This window comes from Tachyglossus aculeatus, chromosome 6, assembly GCF_015852505.1.
Source record: "Tachyglossus aculeatus isolate mTacAcu1 chromosome 6, mTacAcu1.pri, whole genome shotgun sequence".
Lineage (NCBI taxonomy): Eukaryota > Metazoa > Chordata > Mammalia > Monotremata > Tachyglossidae > Tachyglossus > Tachyglossus aculeatus.
This window is the reverse complement of record NC_052071.1, coordinates 45,000,962-45,028,628: the sequence shown is the minus strand read 5'-3', so window position 1 is coordinate 45,028,628 and position 27,667 is coordinate 45,000,962. Positions and strand designations below refer to the sequence as shown.

The 27,667-nt window shown below is 45.8% G+C and overlaps 1 protein-coding gene across 2 annotated transcripts in view; it reads left to right on the top strand.

The window, feature by feature from the left end:
* Positions 1-24,265, top strand: part of VAMP7 (vesicle associated membrane protein 7) — a 38,279-nt gene extending 14,014 nt beyond the window's left edge. The window contains exons 1-8 of one of the 2 annotated variants that reach the window (XM_038748212.1): positions 932-1,012; positions 6,638-6,792; positions 8,445-8,502; positions 9,603-9,740; positions 17,574-17,664; positions 18,793-18,860; positions 21,041-21,133; positions 22,017-24,265. In XM_038748212.1, the coding sequence (XP_038604140.1) occupies positions 6,647-6,792; positions 8,445-8,502; positions 9,603-9,740; positions 17,574-17,664; positions 18,793-18,860; positions 21,041-21,133; positions 22,017-22,079 (657 nt within the window). In that variant the 5' untranslated portion in view covers positions 932-1,012; positions 6,638-6,646 and the 3' untranslated portion in view covers positions 22,080-24,265. Of the gene's footprint in view, positions 1-931; positions 1,013-6,637; positions 6,793-8,444; positions 8,503-9,602; positions 9,741-17,573; positions 17,665-18,792; positions 18,861-21,040; positions 21,134-22,016 lie in introns of those variants that run through there. The other variant, XM_038748211.1, reaches the window with a different exon arrangement.
* The last annotated feature ends 3,402 nt before the right edge of the window (positions 24,266-27,667 follow it).

The following is a 27,667-nucleotide window of genomic DNA, read 5'->3' as shown; positions in this document are numbered from 1 at the left end:
TGCCTATCACATAAGAAGTGCTTAATAAATACCATTAAAAAAAACCCTGATGTACCCAGGTTTTTTTCTTTTTATATGGTGTTTAAGCACTTACTATGTGTCAAACATTGTTCTGCGCACTGCAGTAGATACAAGTTAATACAGTTCCTGACCCGCAAGGGGCTTACAGTCTGAGTTTGGTGAAACACACATGCCTTTGTTATTTAATTTGGCTAGAAAGTGAGGATTCAGTTAGGATTCAACCTTCTCCTGACAAGACGAGCCTATCTGCAGTCAGCATGACACACTGTCAGAATAAAGAGTTATGCACATGCTTGTGGCACCCGAAATGTGTGGGTAGTACAGCATGACTTTTTCTTTCCTTCTCATGGAGTTCTGCAGAAGCACAGCCCCAGTGTTACAGGAAAACTGGATGACTTGAAAGCGAGTGAAGAAAGGGGTCACAAAGGGGTTCTGCTCTGTGAACGTGCTTTTCTTACATAACTGCTCCCCCACTCCAAAGTAACAAATTAAATCCTTTCTGTGGAGTACACACTGCATGCCTAATTCACCCCATTACACCCATAAAATACCGGTCCTCTCTGTCCCCATCAAGCTTTGGGGATGGATCCCTTTCCTACAGAAAGCTTACAGATGAGGATTGGGGACTGTGGTATTCGGCCAGAGATAGGGTTCTTAAAACAGCACTTCCCCAGCTGATGTTTCCCTTAGGTGAATTGACCTTGTTCAGTTAATAATAATAATGATAATAATAATAATGCTGGTATTTGTTAAGCGCTTACTTTGTGCCGCTGGGGTAGATATAAGGTAATCAGGGTGTCCCACGTGGGGTTCACAGTCTTGATCTCCGTTTTTACAGAAGAGGTAACTGAGGCGCAGAAAAGGTACGTGACTTACCCAAGGTCACACAGCAGGCAAGCTGGGATTCGAACCCAAGTCCTCTGACTTCCAAGCCTGTGCTCTTTCCACTAAGCCACGCAACACCCCAGATCTAATCAACCCAACAACCACCGTAAGCATTGCCAAGTTCATCTCCGTTCTTAGAACCAATTGTAGTAAAAGAATGTACTTTTCATTTTGGCACACTCTACAGTCAATCGATGGCATTTATTGAGCACTGTATGCCAAATACCGTATTAAGCGCTTGGGGAAAGTACAGAATAATGGAGTTAGTAAGATGCCAGCCTTGCTCCCGGGGAGTTTACAGTCTATCTCCTTGTCTTTATCCTTCCTCTTTCAACTACTAGATGTAACTGTCACCCCACTAAGACTTTAAGCATCTTGTAGGCAGAGATTGTGTTTTACTTGGTCGGTTGATTACTCCAGTGTGCTAGACTGGAGGGGAGACCTTGGAAAACTTTAAAGCCATTTAGCAAAATCAAAATCTCTCAGTATAGTGTATTTAAAATGATGTATTTATCTTTACATGTATTAAATTATATAGTATAAATTACTTATTCCTATTAATGTCTGCTTCTACCTCTCGACTGTAAGCTCATTATCGGCAGGGAACGTATCTACTAATTCTTTTGTATTGTGCTCTCCCAAGCGCTTAGTTCAGGGCTCTGCACATAGTAAGTTCCCAATAAATGTCATTGATTACTTTCCCAGTAGCATAGTTTAGTGATTTGCACTCAATAAGGGCTCAGAAAATGGTTCTCCTAGAAATTGGGAGAGAGCAGTCTTAGCTCATTTGGTTCTCACGTAGTTAAAGAGACATCCTACAGTATTTGAGGAATAGACCGTAGGTTTGTTATGGGCAGGGTGTGTGTCTGCTAATTATCTGTACTCGTCCAAGGGCTCAGTACAGTGCTCTGCCCATAGTAAGTGCTCAATAAATAGCATTGATTGATCTGATGAATAACATTAATTCCAGTAATGGCTGTTGAGTGAGCCTGTTATTTATTTTTGTTGGGTTTATACGGACCCTTTCTCCAAAGTGTGCCATGTTGTAAAGAGCTTGAAACAATCTCTCTCTTATTAAAGTCGGGTGGAGGGGCTGGGAAAAACCAACAGTGAAACTCAACAGTGTATCAGATAGAAGGGCTACTTATCCTTGGAAATAGATAGCAAGCAGTAGTCACTTCCCCAATTGAATACTGCATAACAGAATGCCTCCTGTTGGGCAAAGCACTGGACAAGTACAAGGATGGTCATTCAGTTACTTACAGATATCCCTTTAATACAGGCCTTTCCTCTGACACGTTAGAAACATTTAGCCGGAATCATTGGCTTTATCGAAATGTTTATTCAGTGACCATTAGTACAGGACTAGTAATCGCAAGTGGTTAATGCTGTTCTGTGCTGGGGAAAAGAACGTAAAATAACCTAATGGGGGCACTGACCCTGCTCCACTCCAGACTGCCAGTCTAAGAGGAAAACAGGATCGGGTCTCTCGGGATGCTGACCTCTTGCCCCCATCATCTTTTATTCATTCAGTCGTATTTATTGAGCGCTTACTGTGTGCAGAGCACTGTACTAAGCACTTGGGAAGTACAAGTTGGCAACATATAGAGATGGTCCCTACCCAACAGTGGGCTCACAGTCTAGAAGGGGGGGACAGAGAACAAAACAAAACATATTAACAAAATAAAATAAATAGAATAAATATGTACAAATAAAATGAATAGAGTAATAAATACATACAAACATATATACAAGTGCTGTGGGGAGGGGAAGGAGGTAAGGCCAGGGGGATGGAGGGGGAAGGAGGGGGCTTTATCGCACCTATCAGGCCTCAACAGTGTCTGTCTTCAAAGCCCTTCTGTGATTACATCTCAGGGAATCCTTCCCCAAGTCATCTCTAATCTCACAACTTTTAATCATCTCCCCGCCCACCCTCCCATCACCTAAGCACTTACCCTAACCCATGTAGCATTTGTGTAATATATTTCTTTTCTCTCCTTCCCCCACCAACCTTCTGTAAATTCTTTGTCTGTCCCCCTAGGATAAATCCCTTGAAGGGATTGAGTCTGCTTCACACTCTTTCAAGCACTAAGAGTACTCTGTGCAGTGTAGGCGCTCAAATGTTATTGATCGTTCCAGCCCCAATTAATAAATGAGGAAACTTAGGCATAGAGAAACGAAGTGATTCTCCCAGGTTCACCCAACGGGCAAGTGGAGCAGCTGGGACTAGAACTCTCCCAGGCCCACAGTCTAAGTTTTCACTAGGCCCTGCTGCTGCCATACTTCTACTGTGCAAAATTTCTTCATAACCAGCTATGCCCAAACCCAGGAGAACTTAAAGAACTTGAGTGTGTGCTGTCTCTCTGTGTCTGACATTACCTGGGCCATTAAACAAGGATCAAGAAAGAAAAACAAGAGAATAATATGTAGGACTAGAGAAGCAGTGTGGCTTAGTGGAAGGAGCATGGGCCTGGGAATCAGAAGACCTGGATTCTAATCCTGGCTCTATCATGTCTCTGCTTTGTGATTCTGGGCAAGTCACTTCTCTGTACCTCAGTTACCTTACCTGTAAACTGGGGATTGAGACGGAGTCCCCTGTGGGCCCGTTGTTGGGGAGGGATTGTCTCTCTTTGTTGCCGAATTGTACTTTCCAAGTGCTTAATACAGTACTCTGTACACAGCAAACGCTCAATAAATACGATTGAAGGAATGAATGAATGTGGGACATGGACTGTGTCCAACCCAATTATCTTATATCTGTCCCATTATAAAGTGCGAGGTGCGTAGTAAGTACTTAGCAGATACCATAAAAAAATTAAATTCCTCTTGAACAGAAAAGCTAAGTGCATATGTGAAAATAAAAGTACAGTCTTCATTTTCTCTAGAAACTAAAAGCCTTTTTGATCTGTTTTGAAAGCTGGGAGAGAATGGGTGACTGGCTGTTGGCACTTTGTAATTTGTAGTTTTAGCTTCACCTCTAGAAAAGGAATGTGGTGTAGTTTTAATTGATTATTACGGTTGAATCTTACTGTGTGCAGAGTCCTGTTCTAAGTCAGTCTGTTAATCAGTCAATCGTAATGAGCTCTTACAGTGTGCAGAGCACTGTACTATGCATTTGGGAGAGTACAGTCTAACAGTAAAGGGACACATTCCCTGCCCACAGCGAGCTTCCCATCTAGAGGGGTTCTGAGTGCTTAAGAGAGCTCTGTAAAATTAGTAGACACAATTTCTGCCCTCAAGGTTATTACAATCTATTGGGAGAGGCAGACAGTAGAATAATTTACAGATAGGGAATAAAGATACATTCATTAAATACAATGAGAGTTGAGTGCTTAATTAGCCCAGAAATGCTGGCAAGGGTGGCTGAGGAATATAAAATTAATCCTGGAAGGCCTCCTTGACAGAAAGTGAATTGAGAAGAGGTTTGAAGATAAGGAAGAATGGTCTGTTGGATGTGGAGGACAAGGAGGAAGGGCTCAAAACTGATGCAGACAATAGGATAGACAGCAACAAGGCCTAGCTAGTTTAGCTTGAAAGTACTGAAGAATACTAGCTGGGGAGTAGTGGGAGAAGGGTGGATAAGTAAAAGGAACAAATCTGAGTTCCTTAAAGCCAGTAACTAGGTGTTACTGTTTGATACAGAGGAAGCGGCAACCATTGAATGTTTTTGAGTAGAGAGATGCACACAGAACAATGTCTTAGTAAAATGATTCAAGCAGCAGAATGAAGTATGGATTGGAGGGAAGGAAATCAGCGAGGAGGCTGATACAGTCATCAAACTTGGGGTATGGCCAATGTCTAGACCAGGATGGTGTCCATTTGGATGGAGAGGAAAGGGCGGATCCTGGCAGTGTTGCCAAGGAAGAACCAACAGGATTTGGCATCAGACTGAAGGTGGGGGTTGAGGGAGGGGTGAGGATAATGCCCAGGTCACAAGCTTTTGTTGTTTTTGCTATTGCTATTGATGCCTGTCTCCTTGTTCTGTTTTTGTTGTCTGTGAGCCCACTGTTGGGTAGGGCTTGTCTCTTATCTGTTGCCGAAGTGTACTTTCCAAGCCCTTAGTACAGTGCTCTGCACACAGTGAGCGCTCGATAAATACGATTGAGTGAATGAAGCTTGAGAGGTGAGGAGGGGAGTGGTATATTCAACTGTAGTGGGAAAGTAAAAAGAGACAAGCTGCAGGATTAAGGTTTGATTCCCCCAAATGGTATAAATTTAACACCCATCTTCCGTGGATAGTTCTTTGAAAACTTAGCAAAGTCAAATGTAGCACTAATGACATTCTATTTCACCTACCCCTAATTAATGTCTGTTATCCTAGTAGACTGTAAGCTCCTTGTGGGCTGGGCAGGGACCACGTCTACGAACTCTGTTGTACTTTTCCAAGTGCTTAGTCTAGTGCTCTGCACCCAGTAAGTGTTCATTAAGTACCATTGGCTGATTGATTAATAGGTGGAGACCAGATTGTGCTTGACCGGGTGAGAGAACTTGAAAACTTTTAAAGCCATTTAGTAAAATCAAAATCTCTCAGAATAATCTCTTTACGTATTTTAAATTGTGTATTATAAATTAATTGTTCATATTAATGCCTCTAGACTGTAAGCCTGTTATGGCCAGGGAATGTGTCTAATTCTGCTGCATTGTCCCAAGTGCTTAGTACAGTGCTCTGCACATAGCGAGTGATAATTTGAATGTTGGAGTAAGGAGAATATATTGTCAGAGTAAGAATTCCTTCTTTTTTAAAAAACATTCTTACAGCTCTGCTCATTTGTGTTTTAATTAAACCTTCTGCAGTTAGCTGTTCATGTTTGTTCTTGTGAGGAGAGGAGCTTATTTGGAGTCAATACCTCTAAGTAGTTTACTCAGGATCTCCTTGAAGAGCTCAATAGGATTCACTTCTACATCACCCCAGATTTGGAAGAGTGCTAGAAAGCAACTATTTCTAGAAGTGCAGTTAAGGAAATGCCTCTAAATGAATAAATTAGGCCTAGGCCCAAACCTCCCTATTTCTTTTGTAAAGTCCCAGCCAGTTGTCCTGCTTCCCTCAGTTCTTGCAGAAAGACTGTTTCTTCAGGGAGAAAAGCCAGCAAATCCGTAGTTTACCATGGGCTTGCGACAGCAAGGGAGCACTTAATAAAAAAGGGTACTCTAAAGATTAAAGCTCTGTTGTAGTCTTTTTAGTCCAACAATTTAACCACGATGTGGCCAGTGGATTATCACCCCCAGTGGGATGGTGGAGACATCAGAACCTCGGCTGATGGCTGTTCCCTGCAAGCTCAGCGACTAGAATGCAGCCTTGCATAATCATCATCATCAGTGGTGTTTATTAAGCGCTCACCGTGTGGAACACGGTGGCAGCTCAGAAATCCCTGTTTCCCAAGCCTACAAATCTGAGGAGAGAAGTAGTAAGAAATAGTAGGAAAGCCAAGTAAGAAATGACCTTGGAAATGACTTGCCATTGTGGAAATCCTCCCGCCCTGTAGGGTGGCTAATTTGGTGCTTGACTTTGTTTTGACTGTTGACTCTAGGTCTGATCGAAAGAGGAAGTGCTGATACACTCTCGTATCCTGTCTCTAATATTTCTTTTTATCCTGTCATCGCTTGAATTATGAACTGAAAGAGGGAATATTCAGTGGGGAGGGGGCGATTGAAATCCTCGGGTGACTTTTATTTCCACGGGTCTCCTCCTGAGAAAGGCACACTCCGTCTCAACCGTGTTGTCTCCGGACAGAGTGAAGCCATGGCCATCCTCTTCGCGGTCGTTGCACGAGGCACCACCATCCTGGCCAAACATGCCTGGTGTGGAGGGAACTTCCTGGAGGTGACGGAGCAGATTCTGGCGAAGATACCTTCCGAAAACAACAAGCTAACCTATTCCCACGGAAAGTAAGTCATTCATTCTTTCAATCATATTTATTGAGCGCTTACTGTGTGCAGAGCACTGTACTAAGCGCCTGGGAAGTACAAGTTGGCAACATATAGAGACGGTCCCTACCCAACAGCGGGCTCACAGTCTAGAAAGGGGAGACAGACAACAAAACAAAACATATTAACAAAATAAAATACATAGAATAAATATGTACAAGTAAAATAAATAAATAGAGTAATAAATACATACAAACATATATACCTATATACAGGTGCTGTGGGGAGGGGAAGGTGGTAAGGTGGGGGGGATGGGGAGGGGGAGCGGAAGGAGGGGGCTCAGTCTGGGTATATATTCTTATGCTCTACTATTTCTTCGATCCCTAACCCACTTTGATGTCTGACTACCCCGTAGACTGTAAAAGCTTACTGTAGACAGAGAATGTGTATGTTTATTGTTACACTGTACTCGCCCAAGCACTTAGTACATTGCTCTGTACCCAATAAGCTCTCAATAAGTAAGATAGACCGAGTGACTGTAAGCTCTTTACGAGCAGGGCAACTACTAACTGTTAAATTGCACTTACCCGAGCACTTAGTACAGTGCTCAGCACACAGTAAGCACTCACTGTGCTTACCGTCCCATTTGGACTTGGGGACGGAGAGCACTCCGGCAGCCAGAGGAGTAGTCCCAAACGGGAAAGCTTTCCGCTGCATTTGGGGCGGGGAGGGATGGGGGTCTTTCCACTATGTTGTGGGGGGAGAGGGGTCCAAAGCCACCAGCGCCCACAGGCAGTGGCCATAAATGGTTCTTGGAAGTTACTCCTTCTGCACAGTTCCACCCTATTGCTTATTAGGCCTTTGGGATTTGAAGCGAAGTATCACAGTTAGACCTTGCTGTAGCCATCTACAGTACCAGTGCCTCTTAGGCGACTAGAGGTAGGGTAGCATCGGCCCCACCTGAGCCCTGGGGAAAAGGATCCCCAAAGCTTTCAGGCCTGGGGGACGTGGAAGCCGTCTTTAATAATCCCGTGCAGTGAGGGGGTTGACCTGGGCCCGGGGGTGCGGGTGTATCTGTGGCTAGACAGTCACCGTTGATTTACTGGATCCCACGTCCTGGGTTCCACCAAGATCGAGTCTCTCTGACCGTACCCAGCTAACTGGCCAGATGTTATCAACGCCATTAAAATACCAGTCAAGGAGCCTTTTCAACCCGTTTTCAGGTTTTTCCTGTTCACCTATGGCCATCGACTGTGGATTTTTTCAGTTAAAGGAAGGTTAGGGAGGACTGGGGAAGAGGAGAATGGGCCAGCGGCGAGAAGAGGAAAAACCGAGTTTGGGAGGCCAGAAGGGAGGGAGAGTCAGTCAGAAGAGGAAGTGGTTCACCTGGGTTGTGGCCAACTAATTTAACATCCCTCTGCCCCTCACCATTTGGTCCCAGACTTAGCTTCGTGCACGCAGCCATACCTGAAATGGGAACCATGGGGAGCATCTCTTCTCTCAGCAGAATTCACCCCCTTTTCCCCGACTCTGCTTCCTGTGTCAGTTGCAGGCCGGTAAATAAGACCTTAAGCTTTTCGAAGTTCTAGTTCCTTCTGAAGTAACACATATTTAAACCGAGATCTGTTTCTTAACCAAACAAGTGAGGGGGTTTTTGCGTTTTGTCTCTACAGTTACCTGTTTCATTATATCTGCCAAGACCGAATCATATACCTCTGTATCACGGACGATGTAAGTAATTTGAAAGTAAGCTGCTGGTCGCCTTTGTGTACACTCTTTGGAAAGCTCAGTATTTATTGCTCACTCTTCTCAATTTACCTTTTCTAGTTTCTATCCTTTCATTTCTGGCCCCAAATGCTTCCTTCTGCCAGGGCAGAGCCTGACAGCAGGGATATTGCTTGGCGATCAGAAGAGCTTTAGTATGCTAGGTGATTCGTTCCAAAGAATTGGCTTTGCTTAAAGAGGCACACAAACAAAGAAGTTCTGGAACAAAGTCCTTCTCCTAGCAGGTACCTGTGTTCGACACAGCTACGCTATGTGGGACTCATAATTAGACCAGTGCTTTGCACATAGTAAGCGCTTAATAATTGCCATTATTATTATAAGGAGGGTGATCGACAGCGGGATGCACAGAAAGCTGCTGGCCAGAGAGCTGGATTTGGGAAAGTGAAAGCAAATGTCACAACACAAGGAACATCCCCTCGTGACCCCATTGCAACCAGGACTAGGGGTCTCACAATGGCCTTTTCAGTTTGTGTCTGTCTATCTCTCACACTAACACACACCTCTCTCTAAAGGTGAATTCGCCATTCGTGGCATCCTAGGGTACAGAGGACAAATGCTTATAGACAGAGAGCATTGCAAGCCAGTTTGCTGTTCATCAACTAGCTCGAGTGGTGTTCAGATGTACGCAATGCACAACTGAGTCCTTGGCTTCTGGAAATGTGGATCCGTTACACATTACAACGCCTGCAGCGTTCAGGGGGTGCGCATATGTACATGCATTCACACACACATACATACACACAAAAAATTTGTGTCTTTGGGTTTTCGTTTCCAACTTTTCTTCTTAGACTTTCAGGTCAGTCCCCTGAAGACCAATTAGTAGTCCCAGCTTGGGGACATATGAGAAACCTCACCCAATAAGATCGAGCCAAGATTGAAGTATGCAAGGGAAACCTGCAGCTCTGATCATGAGGTAGCACCGACTCACTCTGCAGGATAAGAGCATTGGGTTCCCCCCCCCCCGCCCCCCCCAATGCAAACCTATATTTTGGCAGATTACACCTAGCCTGGATTCACTCAGCCTGCTTTTTTTGTGGCGTTTTTAGGATTTTGAGCGATCTCGGGCCTTCAACTTCCTGAATGAAATAAAGAAGAGATTTCAAACTACGTACGGTTCAAGAGCACAAACGGCCCTCCCATATGCCATGAACAGCGAGTTCTCGAGTGTGCTGGCTGCACAGTTGGTAAGAGCTTAATTGTGACTGGCTTTTTTTCCACTGAAATCATCTTTTTCCACAGTAAATGCTTCTTCAAAATTTAATCAATCAATGCTTACTACCTGCAGAGCACTATACTGAGCACCTGGTAGACACATTCTCTGCCTACAAGGAGTTCAGCAAAGCACAAATATCTCACTGCTCTTATTAATAATGACGGCATTTGTTAAGCGCTTCCTGTGTGCCAAGCACTGTTCTTAGTGCTGGGGGGGCGGGGGATAGAAGGTGATCAGATTGTCCCACATGGGGCTCACAGTCTTAATCCCCATTTTCCAGATGAGGGAACTGAGGCTCAGAGAAGTTAAGTGACTTGCCCAAGGTCACACAGCAGACAAGTGGCGGAGCCGGGATTAGAACCCATGACCTCTGAGTCCCAAGACCGTGCTGTTAGCACTGAGCCAAGCTTCTCTTGCTCCCTTTGTTGCAGCCTTCCCAGACTGAGCCCCCTCCTTCCTCTCCCCCCACTCCATCCCCCCGCCTTACCTCCTTCCCTTCCCCACAGCACCTGTATATATGTATATATGTTTGTACATATTTATTACTCTATTTTACTTGTACATATCTATTTTATTTTGTTAGTACGTTTGGTTTTGTTCTCTGTCTCCCCTTTCTAGACTGTGAGCCCACTGTTGGGTGGGGACCGTCTCTATACGTTGCCAACTTGTACTTCCCAAGTGCTTAGTACAGTGCTCTGCACACAGTAAGCGCTCAATAAATATGTTGATTGATTGATTGTTGGTCTCGATCATCTCCAAGAACAAATACTGTATCTACCCTGTTATCCAGGGTGAAGGATGATCTACTGTAGACCCTGAAGTTTGGGAATAGTTCTACAACCGTACGTGGTAGGAAACTCCCTGATCATCATATCACTCAACACTTTGATGCAGAGCAGTGCCTTTGATGCAGAGCAGTGCCTTGTGAATGCATCTCGACCCCTCCAGGATGTAGTCTTAGTACATAGATTTGTATTTCCCAAGCGCTTAGTACAGTGCTCTGCACATAGTAAGCGCTCAATAAATACGATTGATGATGATGATGATGATAGATTTCTGCATGCCACTGGTACAGGGGCCCAAGCTGATACATTCATCAGCTGCGCTAGTTTAGTCCTGCTCATTTTTAGGCCACTGGCTATGGAGGCAGCGTGGCCCAGTGGAAAGCACACGGCGCTCGGACTCAACTGAGCTGGGACTAGAACCTCGGTCTTCTACTCGCTGGCTGCGTGACCTTGGACGAGTCACAGTGACTCCATTTCCTCCTCTGTGAAATGGGGATTAAATCCTACTCCCTCCTACTTAGACTTTGAGCCCCATGCAGGACAGAGCCTTGGCCCAATCTGTTTATCTTGTATCTTACCTCGGGGCTTGGCACATTGTAAGCACTTAACTGATGTGCCTATAGCTATAATTCAAATTATTCTGACGGTTTTGACACCCGTCTACGTGTTTTGTTGTGTGTCTCTCCCTTCTAGACTGTGAGCCCATTGTTGGGTAGGGACCGTATGTTGCCGACTTGTACTTCCCAAGAGCTTAGTACAGTGCTCTGCGCACAGTAAGCGTTCAGTAAATACGATTAAATGAATGAATATTATAATAGCAATAATTATTAGTCCGTTGAGGTTTTTCTTTTGCATTTTAAAAGCCACCACACTCGTAGCAGGATTCATTCATTCATTCATTCAGTCGTATTTATTGAGCACTTACTGTGTGCAGAACACTGTACTAAATGCTTGGGAAGTACAGGTAGACAACATATAGCGATGGTCCCTACCCAACAACAGGCTCACAGTCTAGAAATATGATTGATTGATTGATTGATTAGAAGGGGGAGACAGACAACAAAACAAGTAGACAGGTGTCAAAACTGTCAGAACTAACAGGATTATAGCTATATTGATTCATTCATTCAATCATATTTATTGAGCGCTTACTGTATGCAGAGCACTGCACTAAGCGCTTGGGAAGTACAAGTTGGCAACGTATAGAGACGGTCCCTACCCAGCAGCGGGCTTACAGTCTAGAAGGGGGAGACGGACAACAAAACATATTAACAAAATAAAATAAATACAATAAATATGTACAAGTAAAATAGAGTAATAAATATGTGCAATATATATATATATATATATATACACAGGAGCTGTGGGGAGGGGAAGGAGGTAAGGTGGGGGGGATGGTGAGAGGGAGGAGGGGGAGAATTGAGTAGTAAATATGTACAAGTAAAATAAATATGTACAAATATACAAGTGCTGTGAGGAAGGGAAGGAGGTAGGGCAGAGGGAGAGGGGGGCGATGGGGAGGGGAGGAGGAGAGGAAAAAGGGGGCTCAGTCTAGGAAGGCCTCCTGGAGGAGGTGAGCTCTCAGTAGGACTTTGAAGGGAGGAAGAGAGCTAGTGTGGAAGGAGGGCATTCCAGGCCAGGGGGAGGACGTGGGCCGGGGGTCGACGGTGGGACAAGCGAGAATGAGGCCCAGTGAGGAGGTTAGCGGCAGCGGAGGGTGCGGGCTGGGCTGGAGAAGGAGAGAAAGGAGGTGAGGTAGGAGGGGGCGAGGGCATGGACAGCCTTGAAGCCGAGAGTGAGGAGTTTTTGCTTGAAACAGAGGTGGATGGGCAACGCCTGGAGATTTTTGAGGAGGGGCGTGACATGCCCAGAGCGTTTCTGTAGAAAGATAATCCGGGCAGCAGAGTGAAGTATAGGCTGAAGTGGGGAGAGACAGGAGAATGGGAGATTTTAAGGCTGGGTTTTGGCCAACGCTATGAGAGCAGCGCCGCTAGGTTGCACAGTAGCTATCACATGGCAAGATAGAGGAGGCCAAGCCAACAATCCACCTCCCTCAAACAAAGCTCTCAGAAGCTTGGTGCCCGAGCAGCCGTGGGCTACTGTTCTGAGCCGGGAGTCTCCGGTCACGTTGATGCCGTTCTAAGAATTAGTAATGTTTGCTGCTTTGCTGCTCTGTGGAAGTGTTTCATAGCGTAGCTTGTAAGGAGACCACTAGACCTTGAGTTCTTTCACTTAGGGAACGAAAGCACTTAGGCTTATGTGTTTTCCTCCCTCCTCCCCCAACCTGCCCCATTCTTCTGTTTGGATTTCCAGCTGCCATTTTTATTCCTTACATTATAGGAACAGGTGTTGCCCTTTGAGTCATGGAGGAGAGGAGAAGCAGTGTGGTATAGTGGAAAGAGCATTGCCCTAAGAGTCAGAGGACCTGGGTGATTTTTGTTTGTTTGTTTTTTGTTTTTAATGGTATTTAAGCACCTGTGTGCCAGGCACTGTACTAATTGCTGGAGTAGATTCAAGACAGGTTGGACACAGTCCATGTCCCACATGGGGTTTATAATCTCAATACCTTTTTACAGATAATACAGCTGAGGCACAGAGAAGTTAAGTGATTTGAAGAAGCAGCGTGGCTCAGTGGAAAGAGCACGGGCTTTGGAGTCAGAGGTCATGGGTTCAAATCCTGGCTCCGCCAATTGTCAGCGGTGTGACTTTGGGCAAGTCACTTAACTTCACTGTGCCTCAGTTCCCTCATCTGTAAAATGGGGATTAAGACTGTGAGCCCCACGTGGGACAGCCTGATTACCCTGTATCACCCCAGTGCTTAGAACAGTACTTTGCACATAGTAAGCACTTAACAAATGCCATTACTATTATTATTATTATTATTATTATTGGCTGCCCAGTGTCATACAGACAAATGGCAGAACTGGGATTAGAATGCAGATCTCTCTGATTTCCAGGCCTTTGCTGTGCCCACTAGGCCATGCTGCTTCTCTGATCCCACCTTTCCCACTTGTCTGCTGTGTGACCTTAGGCAAGTCACTTCACTTCTCTTTCCCTCAGTTACTCATTTGTAAAATGGGAATGAAAACTGTGAGCCCCATTTGGGACATGGACTGGGTCTGACCTGATTATCTCATATCTACCCCAGCGCTCAGTACAGTGAGTGGCACATAGTAAGCACTTAACAAATACTATTATAAAGAAGGTGGCGGCAGGGGTCAGATTAAGTGTGTAATCAGGGCTCTGCACATATGTTAGACTAGAATTACATATATAATAATTTCTCAGGGATATGTAAACTATTGAATGCTGTCCAATGACTCTGGGCCGTATCAAAGTCCAGAAGCAAATCTTCCTCCAGAGCCCAGTGTTCCACCAGATGTTGTCCCTGAGCAGCAGTAGGAAAAACGTTAGGAAAGAGGAGACCCCACTATCAATAAATACGATTTGATTGATTGATCCTGAAGTTTATGTAGGCGAAGAATGGGCTGCTTCAGCCAAAACTCCCTGCCTTGCCCTATCTCCAAACCTTAGACAGCTTCAGAGTCAGAGATCCTCAACCTCACTTCTGAAGCCACCTGTGGCGACACCAATTTGTCATTCGTCAATTTGTCATTGTCATTGACAATTTGTCAATTTGTCATTCAGTAATGACTGGTGTTTCAAGGCAAGAACAGAAAGTCTTGGGCCAGGGGAGATCCTCGGACAGATGCGAAGTCCGCTTGTATTTACTTTGTCCTCACCTAAGGATGAAGGAGAGAGAAGAAACTGAGTTATTTAGCACACACACCTACAAATGAAATCTTAAAGTCATCTGCTCTCTAGAATTGGTAGCTCAAGATGTCCTAGTTCTCATTAATATTGGGACCTCACCCAGTCCCCATAGATTAAATACCTTTGCCTTCAAGAGATTGCCCATCTGTCCCTTATCTCTGATCGTTTTCACCTGGTTTCCTAGAGGTATGTTGATCAGCCCAGCTCCTTCAGAATAAATTCCTGAGGGGCTAGCTCTTGCACCTTGCTGTGGCTGAAAAATTCTAGCCTGCCGCTTCCCCACCAGAATTCTCCAAAAATGGCCCTTTCTGTTCTTTAAAACGGATTTTCAGCCCCTCAAGTTTCAGTCTATATCTTCCTGGTAGCGATGAGGGTTCCCAGAGATAACATCCCATCTCGGCTCAGTAGGGGAACGAACAGGAGCCTGGGGGGAAACTTGTAAATTTGAGTACCAGTACAGGGTTCTAATCCTGCTTTTTCTGTGTCCTTGGTTGCAGTCATTTAATATATCTGCTTCAGTTTCCTCATCTGTGAAATGGGGCTGTGGTGCCCGTTCTCCCTCCCTCATGTAATCAATTGTAGTAATTGAATGTTTACTTAAATGGGGCTATGGTGCCTGTTCTTCCTCCCTCATGTAATTAATTGTAGTAATTGAGCGTTTACTTTGTGCAGAGCACAGTACTGAGAGTTTAGAAGAGTACAGGATAATGTTGGTGCACATGTTACCTGCCCACAGCGAGTTTATAGACTAGAGGATTAGTCCCATGTGAGACAAAGGATTGGGTCCAACCAAATTGTATCGTGTCTACCCCCGTGCTTAGTACAGTGCTTGGTACATAGTAAACAAATACCACAGAAAAAGTTGGAAGGATATTAGCAGCTGCTTAGATAACAAATTGATAGACTTTTTGTTTGTTTTTGGGGTTTTGTTTTTTGTTTGTTTTTTTCCTCAGGCCATCTTTTTGGCTGGAGAAAGATCAGTGCTAGTTCTCATGTCTTTGCTGGTGCATTACTCTGCGGGAAAGCAGGCGACCCACAAAGTGGCCTTATGATTCCCATTTCCTGCATTGTGACCTATAGCAAGGATCCTAACAAAAGACTGTCAGTTTAACAGGTTTTCGAAGGGGAAAAGCACCCACAAAATTATTCAGAAAGTAAACCACGGAGGGGTTTGATAACTCCTGTGGCAGAGCCCTTTGCCCAGATCCTTTCTGGCATATGATCTCTGGTCAACAGTTCTAGAAAGAACCTGCCAGGTGGGATTCATAATGTCCTTTAACTGTCTATAACAGGCTGTTCTGCCTTTTGGGAAGCAGCCTGGCTCAGTGGAAAGAGCGGGAGTCAGAGGTCGTGGGTTCTGATCCCGGCTCCACCACTTGTCAGCTGTGTGACTTTGGGCAAGTCACTTCACTTCTCTGGGCCTCAGTTACCTCATCTGTAAAATGGGGATGAAGACTGTGAGCTCCACATGGGACAACCCGATCACCTTGTATCTCCCCCAGAGCTTAGAACATTCAATCGTATTTATTGAGTGCGTACTGTGTGCAGAGTACTGTACTAAGCGCTTGGAAAGTACAAGTTGGCAACATACAGAGACGGTCCCTACCCAACAGTGGGCTCACAGTCTAGAACAGTGCTTAGCACATAGTAAGCGCTTAACAAATATCATTATTATTATTATTATTATTTTGAGAGAATATGAGCGTGTTCATTTAAGGTACAACTGGATCGCTCCAGCCACCTTCAAAACTGTAAGCAAAGGAAATGGCTTCCCACAGTCTTCCTCCTGGCCTGGGCTTCTGTGGCTTTCTGAGTTGTGATGACAAAAATCTAGTCAATGGGGGCAGCTGCAGCAGCTAAGGTTGGTTGGTGCCTTTCCACTTTGTGGCCTGTTTACTCAGGCTGCAAGGATAATGATGCCTTCCCCACAGTGTGAAGCCTTCACACCTGGGCTATCACTCATTTACATTTTCACAGGACTGGTCAGAAGGGAAAAAACAGATTTTCGAATGTGTAGCGTTTGGGATCTTTTTTCCTTTTTCGTTGTTTGTTGCCTTTGCCCTTCTCACGCTAAAAAAAAAAAACAACAACGTTTGTCAGGAAGGTATTAACCAGTGAGACTTTTCTCAACAGCGTTAGGTCTCAGGTTCTGTCGTTAGGCATGAAACTACATTTGGGATGTAATGGGACTATGCTGCCAGAATGCCCAAGGGATCCCTCTAGGCTGTAAGCTCATTGTGGGCAGGGAACACATCTGCTAACTCTGTTATATTCATTCAAGCGGATGTGGACAGGTGTCAAATTGTACTCTTCCAAGCGTGTAGTACAGCGCTGTGCGCACAGTGTGTTCAATACGATTGACTGAAGTTTGCACTTGGCTCCATACTCTTTGGACACTTTCAACCCAACTTTTAGCCCCACAGCACTTGCACACATATCCATAATTTATAGGAAGTGTCCATCTCCCCTTCTAGACTGTAAGCTCATTGAGGGCAAGGAATGTGTCAACTCTCCTGTATTGTCCTCTTCCCAAGCACTTAGTACAGCGCTCTGTGCACAGTAAGCAGAAGCAGCGTGGTTCAATGGAAAGAGCACGGGCTTTGGAGTCCGAGGTCATGGGTTCAAATCCCGGCTCCGCCAACCGTCAGCTGTGTGACTTTGGACAAGTCACTTCACTTCTCTGGGCCTCAGTTCCCTCATCTGTAAAATGGGGGTGAAGACTGTGAGCCCCCCATGGGACAACCTGATCACCTTGTATCCTCCCCAGCGCTTAGAGCAGTGCTTTGCACATAGTAAGCGCTTAATAAATGCCATTGTTATTATTATTAGGAGAAGCAGCTTGGCTCAGTGGAAAGAGCCCGGGCTTTGGAGTCGGAGGTCATGGGTTCAAATCCCGGCTCTGCCACTTGTCAGCTGTGTGACTTTGGGCAAGTCACTTCACTTCTCTGGGCCTCAGTTATCTCATCTGTAAAATGGGGATTAAGACTGTGAGCCCCATGTGGGACAACCTGATCACTTTGTAACCTCCCCAGCGCTTAGAACAGTGCTTTGCGCATAGTAAGCGCTTAATAAATACCATTATTATTAGTAGTAGTAGTAAGCACTCACTGCCTTTGAAGTCGAACCTTATTGTGCTTGCGCTCCTTCCTGTAGCCCTCCCTTCCTGATTCTTCCCACTCCCTTCACCTTCCTCTTCCCCATTCTATCTAGTGGGTTTCAGTGGCTTCTATCTCATTTCCATACAGAAACACCACTCTGAGAACAAAGGCGCGGACAAAGTGGTGGAGACTCAAGCCCAGGTGGATGAACTGAAAGGGATCATGGTCCGAAACATAGGTAATGTACTGATGTGAAAAGACCCTTTTGAGCCCCTTTTATTGGAGGGGGCACTTCAAAGGCCCACCCTCCTCCCCTGCCCTCACCAACCCCCAGCAGGGAAACAAGACTCAGTCCTCGAAACTCAGACCGAAGGGGGAGATGTGTTGACACAAATTGCTGAATATACAGTGGGTAGAGTAAAAACCTACTCATAGATTAGAAAGAAAGGAAAGTAAGCAGTCAAATAAACATAACAGGCAGATGTACAGATATCCTAGATGGGGTAATTAGTCAGGGAATGCCTCTTGAAGGAGGTGAACTTTGGGGAAGGCTTTGAGGGTTGAAATGGGCCTCCATTTGGCAGCTTTGAAAGGGAAAGGTTTTCCATGGGGGAGGCAGGGAAGGCATAAACAGTCAGATTCGAGGATGGGGAATAAGCGTGGGAGGTGTCAAGGGATGGCGAATAAGCGTGGGAGGTGTCAAGGATGAACTGGGTTGTAATGGAAAAAGTGGAAGGCAACGGATGGAGAGCCTTGAAGCCCATGGTTAGGGATTGGTTTTATATGAAAATAAATGGATAGATAGGAACAGTGGGTTAGATTCGAGAATGGCGAATAAGCGTGGGAGGTGTCAAGGGTGATCTGGGTTGTAATGGAAAAAGAGGAAGGCAACTGATGGAGAGCCTTGAAGTCCACGGTTAGGGATTTGTTTTATATGAAAATAAATGGATGGAAAACCACTGGAAATCTTGGCCGAGGGAAGTTGTTCCAAATGGCATTTATAAGAGATGAATTGTGCATCTTTATGTAGTGTGAAGAGAAATCAGCATGTAAATGTACCTAAAACTCGCCCGATGGACACGTCACAGTAAGTTTAAGTGACTCTCAGTCGCTCAATGATTAGAAAGTTACCTGCAGAATGGGCCTACATTTTTTTTTTTCTCCCTTTCAAAAGAATCATGGTGTGATGATTTTTTTTGAGCTCTCAACTGATGGTCTTCCCCAAATTTTGACTTATTTAAGAATGTTCCTATTTTGTTTTGATCATGAATCTGTCTGATGACCGGGAATATTCTGTCTGATTAACTAAGAGCAAGTTCAGTAAGGAGTCTTAACTAGTTTTATCCATTCTCCCCCTCAATCTCAGACCTAGTGGCCCAGCGAGGAGAACGATTAGAGCTGCTGATAGACAAAACGGAGAATCTTGTTGATTCCGTAAGTATGGAGTTGGCATGAGGACGGTGGCTGAGGAATTTCAGGAAGATGGGGCTGAAGGCTGAGTCGTTCAGCGCTAATCAAATCAATCTTACAGTCAGTCAGTTGTGCACACACATGAGAGGAAAGTGTTTGCTCCCTTAGCTCTCAGGATGGTGTTAGCATTGATTTTTTTTCCCCCCCCTCCACCAATTCCCCGAATATCCACTGCACAGTGGAGGCATCGACACCCCTAAATTATGAGAAGCAGCGTGGCTCGGTGGAAAGAGCCTGGGCTTTGGAGTCAGAGGTCATGGGTTCAAATCCCAGCTCCGCCACTTCATTCATTCAATTGTATTTATTGAGCGCTTACTATGTGCAAAGCACTGTTCTAAGCGCTGGGGAGATTACAAGGTGAGCAGGTTGTCCCACGGGGGGCTCACAGTCTCAATCCCCATTATACAGTTGAGGTAACTGAGGCACAGAGAAGTTAAGTAACTTGCCCAAAGTCACCCAGCTGACAGGTGGTGGAGCCGGGATTTGAACCCATGACCTCTGACTCCGAAGCCCGTGCTTTTCCCACTGAGCCACGCTGCTGTCAGCTGTGTGACTTTGGGCAAGTCACTTAACTTCCCCGGGCCTCAGTTACTTCATCTGTAAAATGGGGATTAAGTCTGTGAGCCCCACGTGGGACAACTTGATTACCTTGTATCTACCCCAGCGCTTAGAACAGTGCTTTGCACATAGTAAGCGCTTAAGAAATGCCATCATTATTATTATTATTATAAGCCACTTGGCAAACCGAAGGGTGCATTTTGCTTTTATTAATGCATTTTGTGGATGCCACCAGCAGAGGGTGCCAATGAGCTTCCTCTAGCAGGTTCTTTCATTCATTCATTCAATCGCATTTATTGAGCACTTACTGTGTGCAGAGCACTGTACTAAGCGCTTAGGAAGTACAAGTCGGAAACCTATAGAGATGGGCCCTATCCAATAACGGGCTCACAGTCTAGAAATAACGGGCTCATAGTGTAGAAATTAAAGGCTGGTGGTGGTAATAGTATTTTTTATTCATTCATTCATTCAGTCTTATTTATTGAGCGCTTACTGTGTGCAGAGCACCATACTAATAATAATGATGGTATTTGTTAAGCACCTACTATGTGCCAAGCACTGTTTTAAGCCCTGGAGGGGATACAAGGTGAGCAGGTTGTCCCACTTGGGGCTCACAGACTTAATCCCCATTTTGCAGATGAGGAAACTGAGGCCCAGAGAAGTGAAGTGACCTGCCCGAGGTCACACAGCAGACAAGTGGCGGATTCGGGATTAGAGCCCAGGACCTCTGACTCCCAAGCCCAGGCTCTTCCCTCTGAGCCACACTGTTTCTCAGCTCTCGGAAAGTACAATTCGGCAACAGATAGAGACAGTCCCTTCCCAACAACGGGCTCACAGTCGAAAAGGGGGAGAGCTTTTAGCGCTTGTGGTGTGCATCTTGCAGGTTAGGTTGGTCCCTTTTCTCGGGCAGAGTTTTCATCCTGGGAGGTATTAAGAAGTTCTCAAGTGTTTTCCTGAAAAGGAACCAACAAGCTTTTGGGAATGAGCTGGTGCAGATCTGCCCACATCCTACCCCCGCAGGTTGGAGCCTGGATTAGAAATGACCTGTCCCCAGTCTGACATCTTTTATGGAGAGATGTGCCCGTCTCTCTGGGCTTGAATCAGGCTGAAGTGGTGGCTCTAGGGCCATTGCGTTTGTAAGGTTTGTGATGAAAGGATCCCCGACACCAGGAAGGCTAAGGTCTGACTTAAATCACATCCCCCCACATCCTCATGGGATGGGGTGAGAGGAAGAGTGTGGAGTTAAGGTGAAGGGTTGAATTTTACTTTGGATGGAAAATGAGAACACTATCGCCTTGTGAGTTAGTCTCATTAATAATAATAATGGCATTAAGCGCTTACTATGTGCAAAGCACTGTTCATTAATGGCCTTGACCCTTAAACTTCAGTCTTTCTCCTTAAATGTTGCAGCCTAAAACCATATAAGTCAATTTAACAGTGGTATTTATTGAGCACTCACTATGTGCAGAGCACTGTCAGTCCTTGGGAGAGTACAAAGTAAGAGAGTTGCTAGACATGTCCCCAGCCTACCAGGAGCTTACAGGGAGTTTCATACTGAGGAACGTGTTCTTCATTCCCTTTTTCAGTCGGTCACATTCAAAACAACTAGCCGAAACCTTGCCAGAGCCATGTGTATGAAGAACCTCAAGCTCACCATAATCATCGTCATTGTATCCATTGTAAGTAGTTTTGCCTTGTTAGGCCTTTCAGTGCTTTCTCCTCACCCCAAGAAATGTGCGCTGATGCTTAGCTTCCATAAATATTCTTGCCATGGAGCGATGTTCCTCTCGGAGTTACCAGCCCCCTTCAACATGGGCCAGTGGCTTGATCAGGTGCTTTAAGTAGCCTCTAAAAGTAGCCTCCATCTCCAAAAGTCAGGCAGGAAAACACAGAGCACGGACTTTTTAAGATTTGGGATACAGAGCAATGAGCTCAATCTTTCCATTTTTTTAAAGGATGATTAGGTTATTCAGATGGAAATGCTTTTTATGTGGGTGGTTTTGTTGTTGATTAATAACTGAACCAAAATGAATTTCACTTAAACCAGTGCCAAGTCAAGCATCCCAGCCACCCTTTCATATAAGTACCTTCTCTCCCTTTCATATGGGTTTAGTAGGAGGAGTTTTTTTTAATGAAGAATGAAAATTGCACCCATATGTGCACTCTGATCGCGCCGCTTTTCTGTGAGCGTTAATAGCCGTGGAAAGCTGCTGCCTTTCTTTTATTAAATGCAAGGACGTGATCAGAGAAAGAAAATGGGTGAACATATTGCCCAAGTTGAAATTCTAACTGCCGTGCCATGAACCCCAGGAGTGGGATTGATAAATTGCTAGGAGGACTTGAGCGGCACCTCAAAACGTTGTGGTCTAAGAGCACGGCTACGGAAGATTTTTGGCTTGGGAAGGCTTACGTAGTCTACACGCCGGAAACGATGGCTAAATGAGCGCCGGTTTCGCCTTCGATACTTTTTGGGGCCAAGGGGACGTTGTCAGAGAGCAGAATCAAGTGGTCTGAACTGTTGTCTGTCGATTTTTTTCTCTCTCCTCTCCCCCCACCCCACAGGTTTTCATTTACATCATCGTGTCAGCTGCCTGCGGGGGCCTAACGTGGCCAAGTTGCGTGTAGAAAGTAGGTGAAGGTGATCTTAAACTGTGGATAGGAGAGCGAGCAAGTGTACCAAGGAGTTAAGGAGCAACCCACATAACTGTCTCTTCACTGCTGACACAGACGATGCTCGGTGTCCGCCTGTCTTTCCTTCCATCGTTCCAGGACTCCGGTTTCCTCTGCCTTAATCAGCGCGCCCCTTCCCCCCACCCCGGCCCTCGCGCTCGCAGGCAAAACCGTCCAGGTTTTGCTTCCGTGCGGTCGCAACCTCGGATGGGTGTTCTCGTATTTTAAACTACTTGAAGGGACTCTTGTTTTTTAACCGTGGATCGCCGTTCGCCCCAGGGGTCACCGCCAGTCTCAGCAGCAGCTGCCTGTTCTGGCATCATACCGCACGTGCATGTGTGCGCGGGAGGTTTTTGCACTTTATGTGATTGGAATAATTAAGTGGAGAGCGCTCTGTCGCTAGCGTCTCACCTTAACCTCATCCTAATGGATGGCACTGAAGAGTTCCGGGTGTTAGACCACGTTGGGAAGGAGAATAAACCAGGGGAATGTAAATCTTTCCACTCCGGGCTTCTGTATGGGAGTGAGCACCAGGGCCGAGAGGGGGGAGCGATCTGCCCGGGGCGGTTCTCAGCTTTTTATTTTGCTCAGGAGGGGAACGCTTCGGTTAGAACCGGTTCGTAGGCCAGGGATTCCCGGATTCGCGTCCCGGTGTGAAGTTCGGGAGAACCGAAGCGGGCACACTGCCGCGGATCGCTACACCCTCTTCTTCCCTGTTGGGACAAAGCCGACCGAGGTGACGGTTTGGTTTGCGTTGGAGGTTGCAACAACGTAGTTTCGTCAAGTGTTTTTATAAATTGATTTATGTCCATTAGCGGGCAAGGGGTGTAGAAGTTGCTTTGTGTTCCTTGTTGTGGGGTGGCAGTTTTGCTCCGAGTCACGAAGAAGCCTCTAGCGGGTGCGTGAATTTCCGTCCGGCTGGAAACTCATGAAATCCTCACCTTTTAGGTTGGAGTTTCGAGTTTCACGGTTCAGGGCGTGCTAGGCGAGAATACACAATTCAAAACCAACAGCCCAGCCAGAGCAGCTTATGCTGGCTGGAATGGAGGTGAGGACCAGCTCTTTTCCCCCCCACCCCACCCATCATTATTCCGATTTAGCCACTGGCCGATGCCCAGTGGTTATCCTTAAGATTCATCTGCTGGGCTCGGGCAACTTGATCAGGTGCTTAAGTAGCCAATGAACAGAATAGCTTCTCGAGGGTCCAGGTCACTGAACGAAGCACATCTCGTGAAATAAAAAGCCTTCCTTAGCTTCGGCTGGCTCCAGTTTCCTTTTTTTTAACGATCCCCCTAGCTTAATGCGAATCATTTCACCAGAGAGGGGGCAGAAATGAAAGCAAACGGTAGGACTGGAAAGGGAATGCCGGAGTAGAACATAATCAACACCCTTATGGTGACTGCATGGAGTCTAGCCAGACGTCTCACCGTGTAGTAACTTGTAACATTGAGACACCCTGACATTTGATATCAAACAGGTGTAGGTGCCAGAGGGAGCCTGAAGCTCAAGTTCTGTTTGCATTTAATTAATAAAATTTATTTAATTTGCATTGGATTGAGTTTTGCCCCCCTCCCTTTTTTTTTTTTCTGACTACTCTGTGGACCACTCAGTTTTGCAACTTAGCTCCTCTGCCCCATCGTGCGCCTTGAAAAAGGCAGCCCCCGCCATCTGACTTCCTAGTCCGGACACAGCTGAACATCCTTAACTCCAGCCCCATCCCGCCCCATCCCCTTTGGTCCCGATACTCCCTCCCTCCCTCTGCCAAATGCATAGCCAATCCAGGGCACCAACAGATATTTTTCAGCCTTATCCCTCCCATCGCCTAATTTCCAAAGATCAGTTCGATGGCTTCACTGTTGGTTCGTATTTGAATGTGGTCCAAAGCAAAGTTGACTGGCCTTGGCTAGAGTGTTTAGGGTGGCTGTAGAGAGATGAAGAAACGTTTTGGAAGCTCATTCTTCCCATTCCAGCGTAAAACTCACCTGTATGATAATGCATGTTTTAGGGGTGAATGACCCTGTTCAGTCTATGTATAAAACACTTTCTCTCGTTTTCAAGACTGCACTAACTGAAGGCATTACTGCAAGGTTCATTTGTTTAAAATAAAATGAACAGGACCAACGTAGGCCTGTTTTGAAATACTTCCTCCGAATGATGTAATTTTACCAGCCTGGGGTTCCGGTGGGTCCCGGAAGATTGGCAATAGCCTCTCACGGACTTTTCAGGGAGGAGGGTGAAGCTCTGCTCTGCAGCCTCACAACGTGAGATGAAGAGAGATGGAGAAGGAATTGCCAAGTTTGCATCCAGCAGTTTTAATCCGAGGAGCCGGGGAAGGTTCCGTGCTAGTTTGCCACACTGCTTTATCGTAACTACCTCCGTGGGCTTTTTTTTCAAAGGAATGCAAATCACAAAAGCAGATGATAAACCTCAGGAAGCGTCTGGGCTTTGAAAATGGACCACATTTTTCCTGACATGACATTGTATGTGTCATGCTCCCGTCACCTCTACAGCATTAGGAATTAGGGCTCTGAACTTGCAGGAGAAGGAAGCCGGGCTCATTGAAGCCTAATTGTTGCTTGGTGAAAAGTCTTGTGTTTTTTTTAGTAGTATGGTAGTAATAGCATGGTAGTATGTATATAAGTAGTACTATTTTCCAGGAACTATATTCAGTGCTGGGGTAGATACAGCTCATCAGGTTGGACACCCCCCTGTCCCAAAGGGGGGCTCACCATCTTAGTCCCCATTTTACAGATGAGGTAACTGAGGCCCAGAGAACTGTTGCCCAAGGTCGAGTGGCAGAGCCGGGATTAGTCCTTCTGCGTCAGGTCTGTGCCCTATCCATTAGGCCATGCTGCCTGTATGGAGAGATCTAGGGAGGAGGTGGGTTTTGGTTCATGAATTTGATGTGGTATTTTAAAATCTATTCTAAATGAGTAGTGGTGGCGATAAGGTTTCTGGAGGGGCTCGGACTTAAGTGTAGAATTGAAGGGTGCTTTAGTAGTTGGCTGGACTAGAAGTGTACCGATACAGCCCTGTGCAGATGAAGTAAAAGTCACCCCCTCTATGAAAAGTGAAGAATTGCAGAACGCTTATCCCATGTTGGTAAGGAAACTAGGCCAAATTGACTTTATTAGGACTGTGATGAGAAAATTGAACCTTTCCGTTGTTAATGGCGGTGGAAAACGGGCAGCAGTGGACTAAATTAACTCTGCTGAACCGGCCACAAGGAAACAACTTCTAAATCTGCCTACAGTATTAGTGGGTCGAGCTGCTGTAAAGCACTACCGATTCCTGGCAGGGTTTTGGCTTGGATTGGAGCAATCGTATTTATTGAGCGCTTACTGTGTGCAGAGCACTGTACTAAGCACTTGGGAAGTACAAGTTGGCAACATATAGATACAGTCCCTACCCAACAGTGGGCTCACAGTCTTTCCTCATCATCATCAATCGTATTTATTGAGCGCTTACTGTGTGCAGAGCACTGTACTAAGCGCTTGTTTCCTCACCAGCACAGACCCAAAGAACCCTGTGGACAAACCGGCACAGGTGAGGCTGGCTGAAGCATTATTGCCCAACTAGCTAGACCCAAAAATCAACTGATAGATTGCTTACTGTGCTCAGAGTAATAAAAATAATATTGGCATTTATTAAGTGCTTACTATGTGCAGAGCACTGTTCTAAGCGCTGGGGAAGTTACAAGGTGATCAGGTTGTCCCATACAATGCGGGAACAGTTAGTCAAACCCTTAACTTCTTTTTTTAAATGGTATTTAAGCGCTTACTCTGGGCCAGGCACTTTTCTAAGCACTGGGGTAGATACAAGCTGATCAGGTCACAGTCCCTGACCCACGTACAAGCTCACTCTTAATCCCCGCTTTACAGGAGAAAGAACGGAGGCACAGAAAAGTGAAATAACTTGCCCAAGGTTCGTGTTTAGTTCAAACTTTAGAGGGAAGTAGAAAGCAGCATGACCTAGCACAGGCCTGGGTTCTAGTCTCATTTGCTATGTGACCTTGGCAAGTCATTTCACTTAAGAGGGGGAGTCAAGAGAAAGTCAACGGGGCAGGTGAGTAGAAAACAAGAGTGTCATCAGGGCCAACAGCCGTCAGCTTTAGTGCCATAACAAAGATCACTTGCTGCTGGGGGGTCTTATTTCTTTTCTATTAGCAGGTGCAACAGGGAAGCCGAACCAACGTGGGGTAAGCTTTTTATTCCCCTAGGTATTACGTGCTAATCGGCCTCAATCCGTCCTACGCCACTGGCAGCCTCACCCAGAAGTGAAATCCCATCCGCGTCCTTGCAACGCAGCTGGACAAGTCACTGTTGTGTGCCTGCGGAGTGTTGGCTTACAGTGCGAGTTGGCCCTGGGAGAGGAGCGAGACCGTAGGATGTCGGCCGCTCTTCGGCGGGTGGCAGGCTGGCGTTCAGTTGGGCCGATAATGCGGTAAATGCCGAGTAGTGGATCTGGGGCGGTATGTTTCGGCAATCCGTAGCGCCCAAACCCAAATCGTAGCTGACCGTGCTTTGGTTTCAATCTTGTTTTCTTGAATTCTGTGCCCGTTACCTTTGCCAGAGCTGATCCTCGTCTCCGCGGAGGCTTCCAGGTGGCCGGACTCCGGCCTTCGGGGTCCCCTGCAGTGGGAGGGGTGATGAGGGGGCCTTTGGGGAACGTGGCATTTGGATCTGCGGTGAGCCGGATCCACCGAGAGGACTGGGATCCCCCAAACTCTCCTGGAGCGGGTCAGGGTTCCTAGAACTAGAGTTTAAAAAGCTTTGTGCGAAGGACAAAGTCCCCCAAATTGGATATTTTGTATTCTTGGGCCGAAGGGAAAACTGTAAAGTTGAAGCGTTAACCAGTGAAGGGTAGATTGTTGCCTGTGGCACAAAAGGAAAAGATTCGGATGTCAGCAGCAGGAGCTATTGAAACAAATTATTTTGACTTAAGTTGGAGCACTCATTTCAGACCCAGCCACAATATGCCTGCAAGCTTCTCTTATCATAATAATAATGATGGCATTTATTAAGCACTATGTGCAAAGCACTGTTCTAAGCACTGGGGAGGTTACAAGGTGATGAGGTTGTCCCACAGGGGGGCTCACAGCTTAATCCCCATTTTACAGATGAGGTAACTGAGGCACAGAAAAGTGAAGTGACTTGCCCAAAGTCACACAGCAATTGGTGGAGCTGGGACTTGAACCCATGACCTCTGACTCTAAAGCCCAGGCTCTTTCCAATGAGCCACGCTGCTTCTGTATCTACATGTTAAAAGTTTCCAGCGCTGTGCAAGACTTGCAAAAATTCCCAGAGCTTAATTTATTCTATTTCCCAAGAAAAATCAACCCCTCAAATGAGTGTTTCGATATTTTCTCATTTAGGGCTGTTGTCCTTAGAAGCTTATAATCCATGGTTTCTGTGCTCCTACAGTTGCTTGCTAAACATGTATTACAAATCAAGTTACATCAGGCTAACTACAAAAAGGGGGAGAAGGTTACTAAGCTTCCCTCGAGAAGCTTGCCTTGGCAAAAAATGAAGATAGGCAGAATA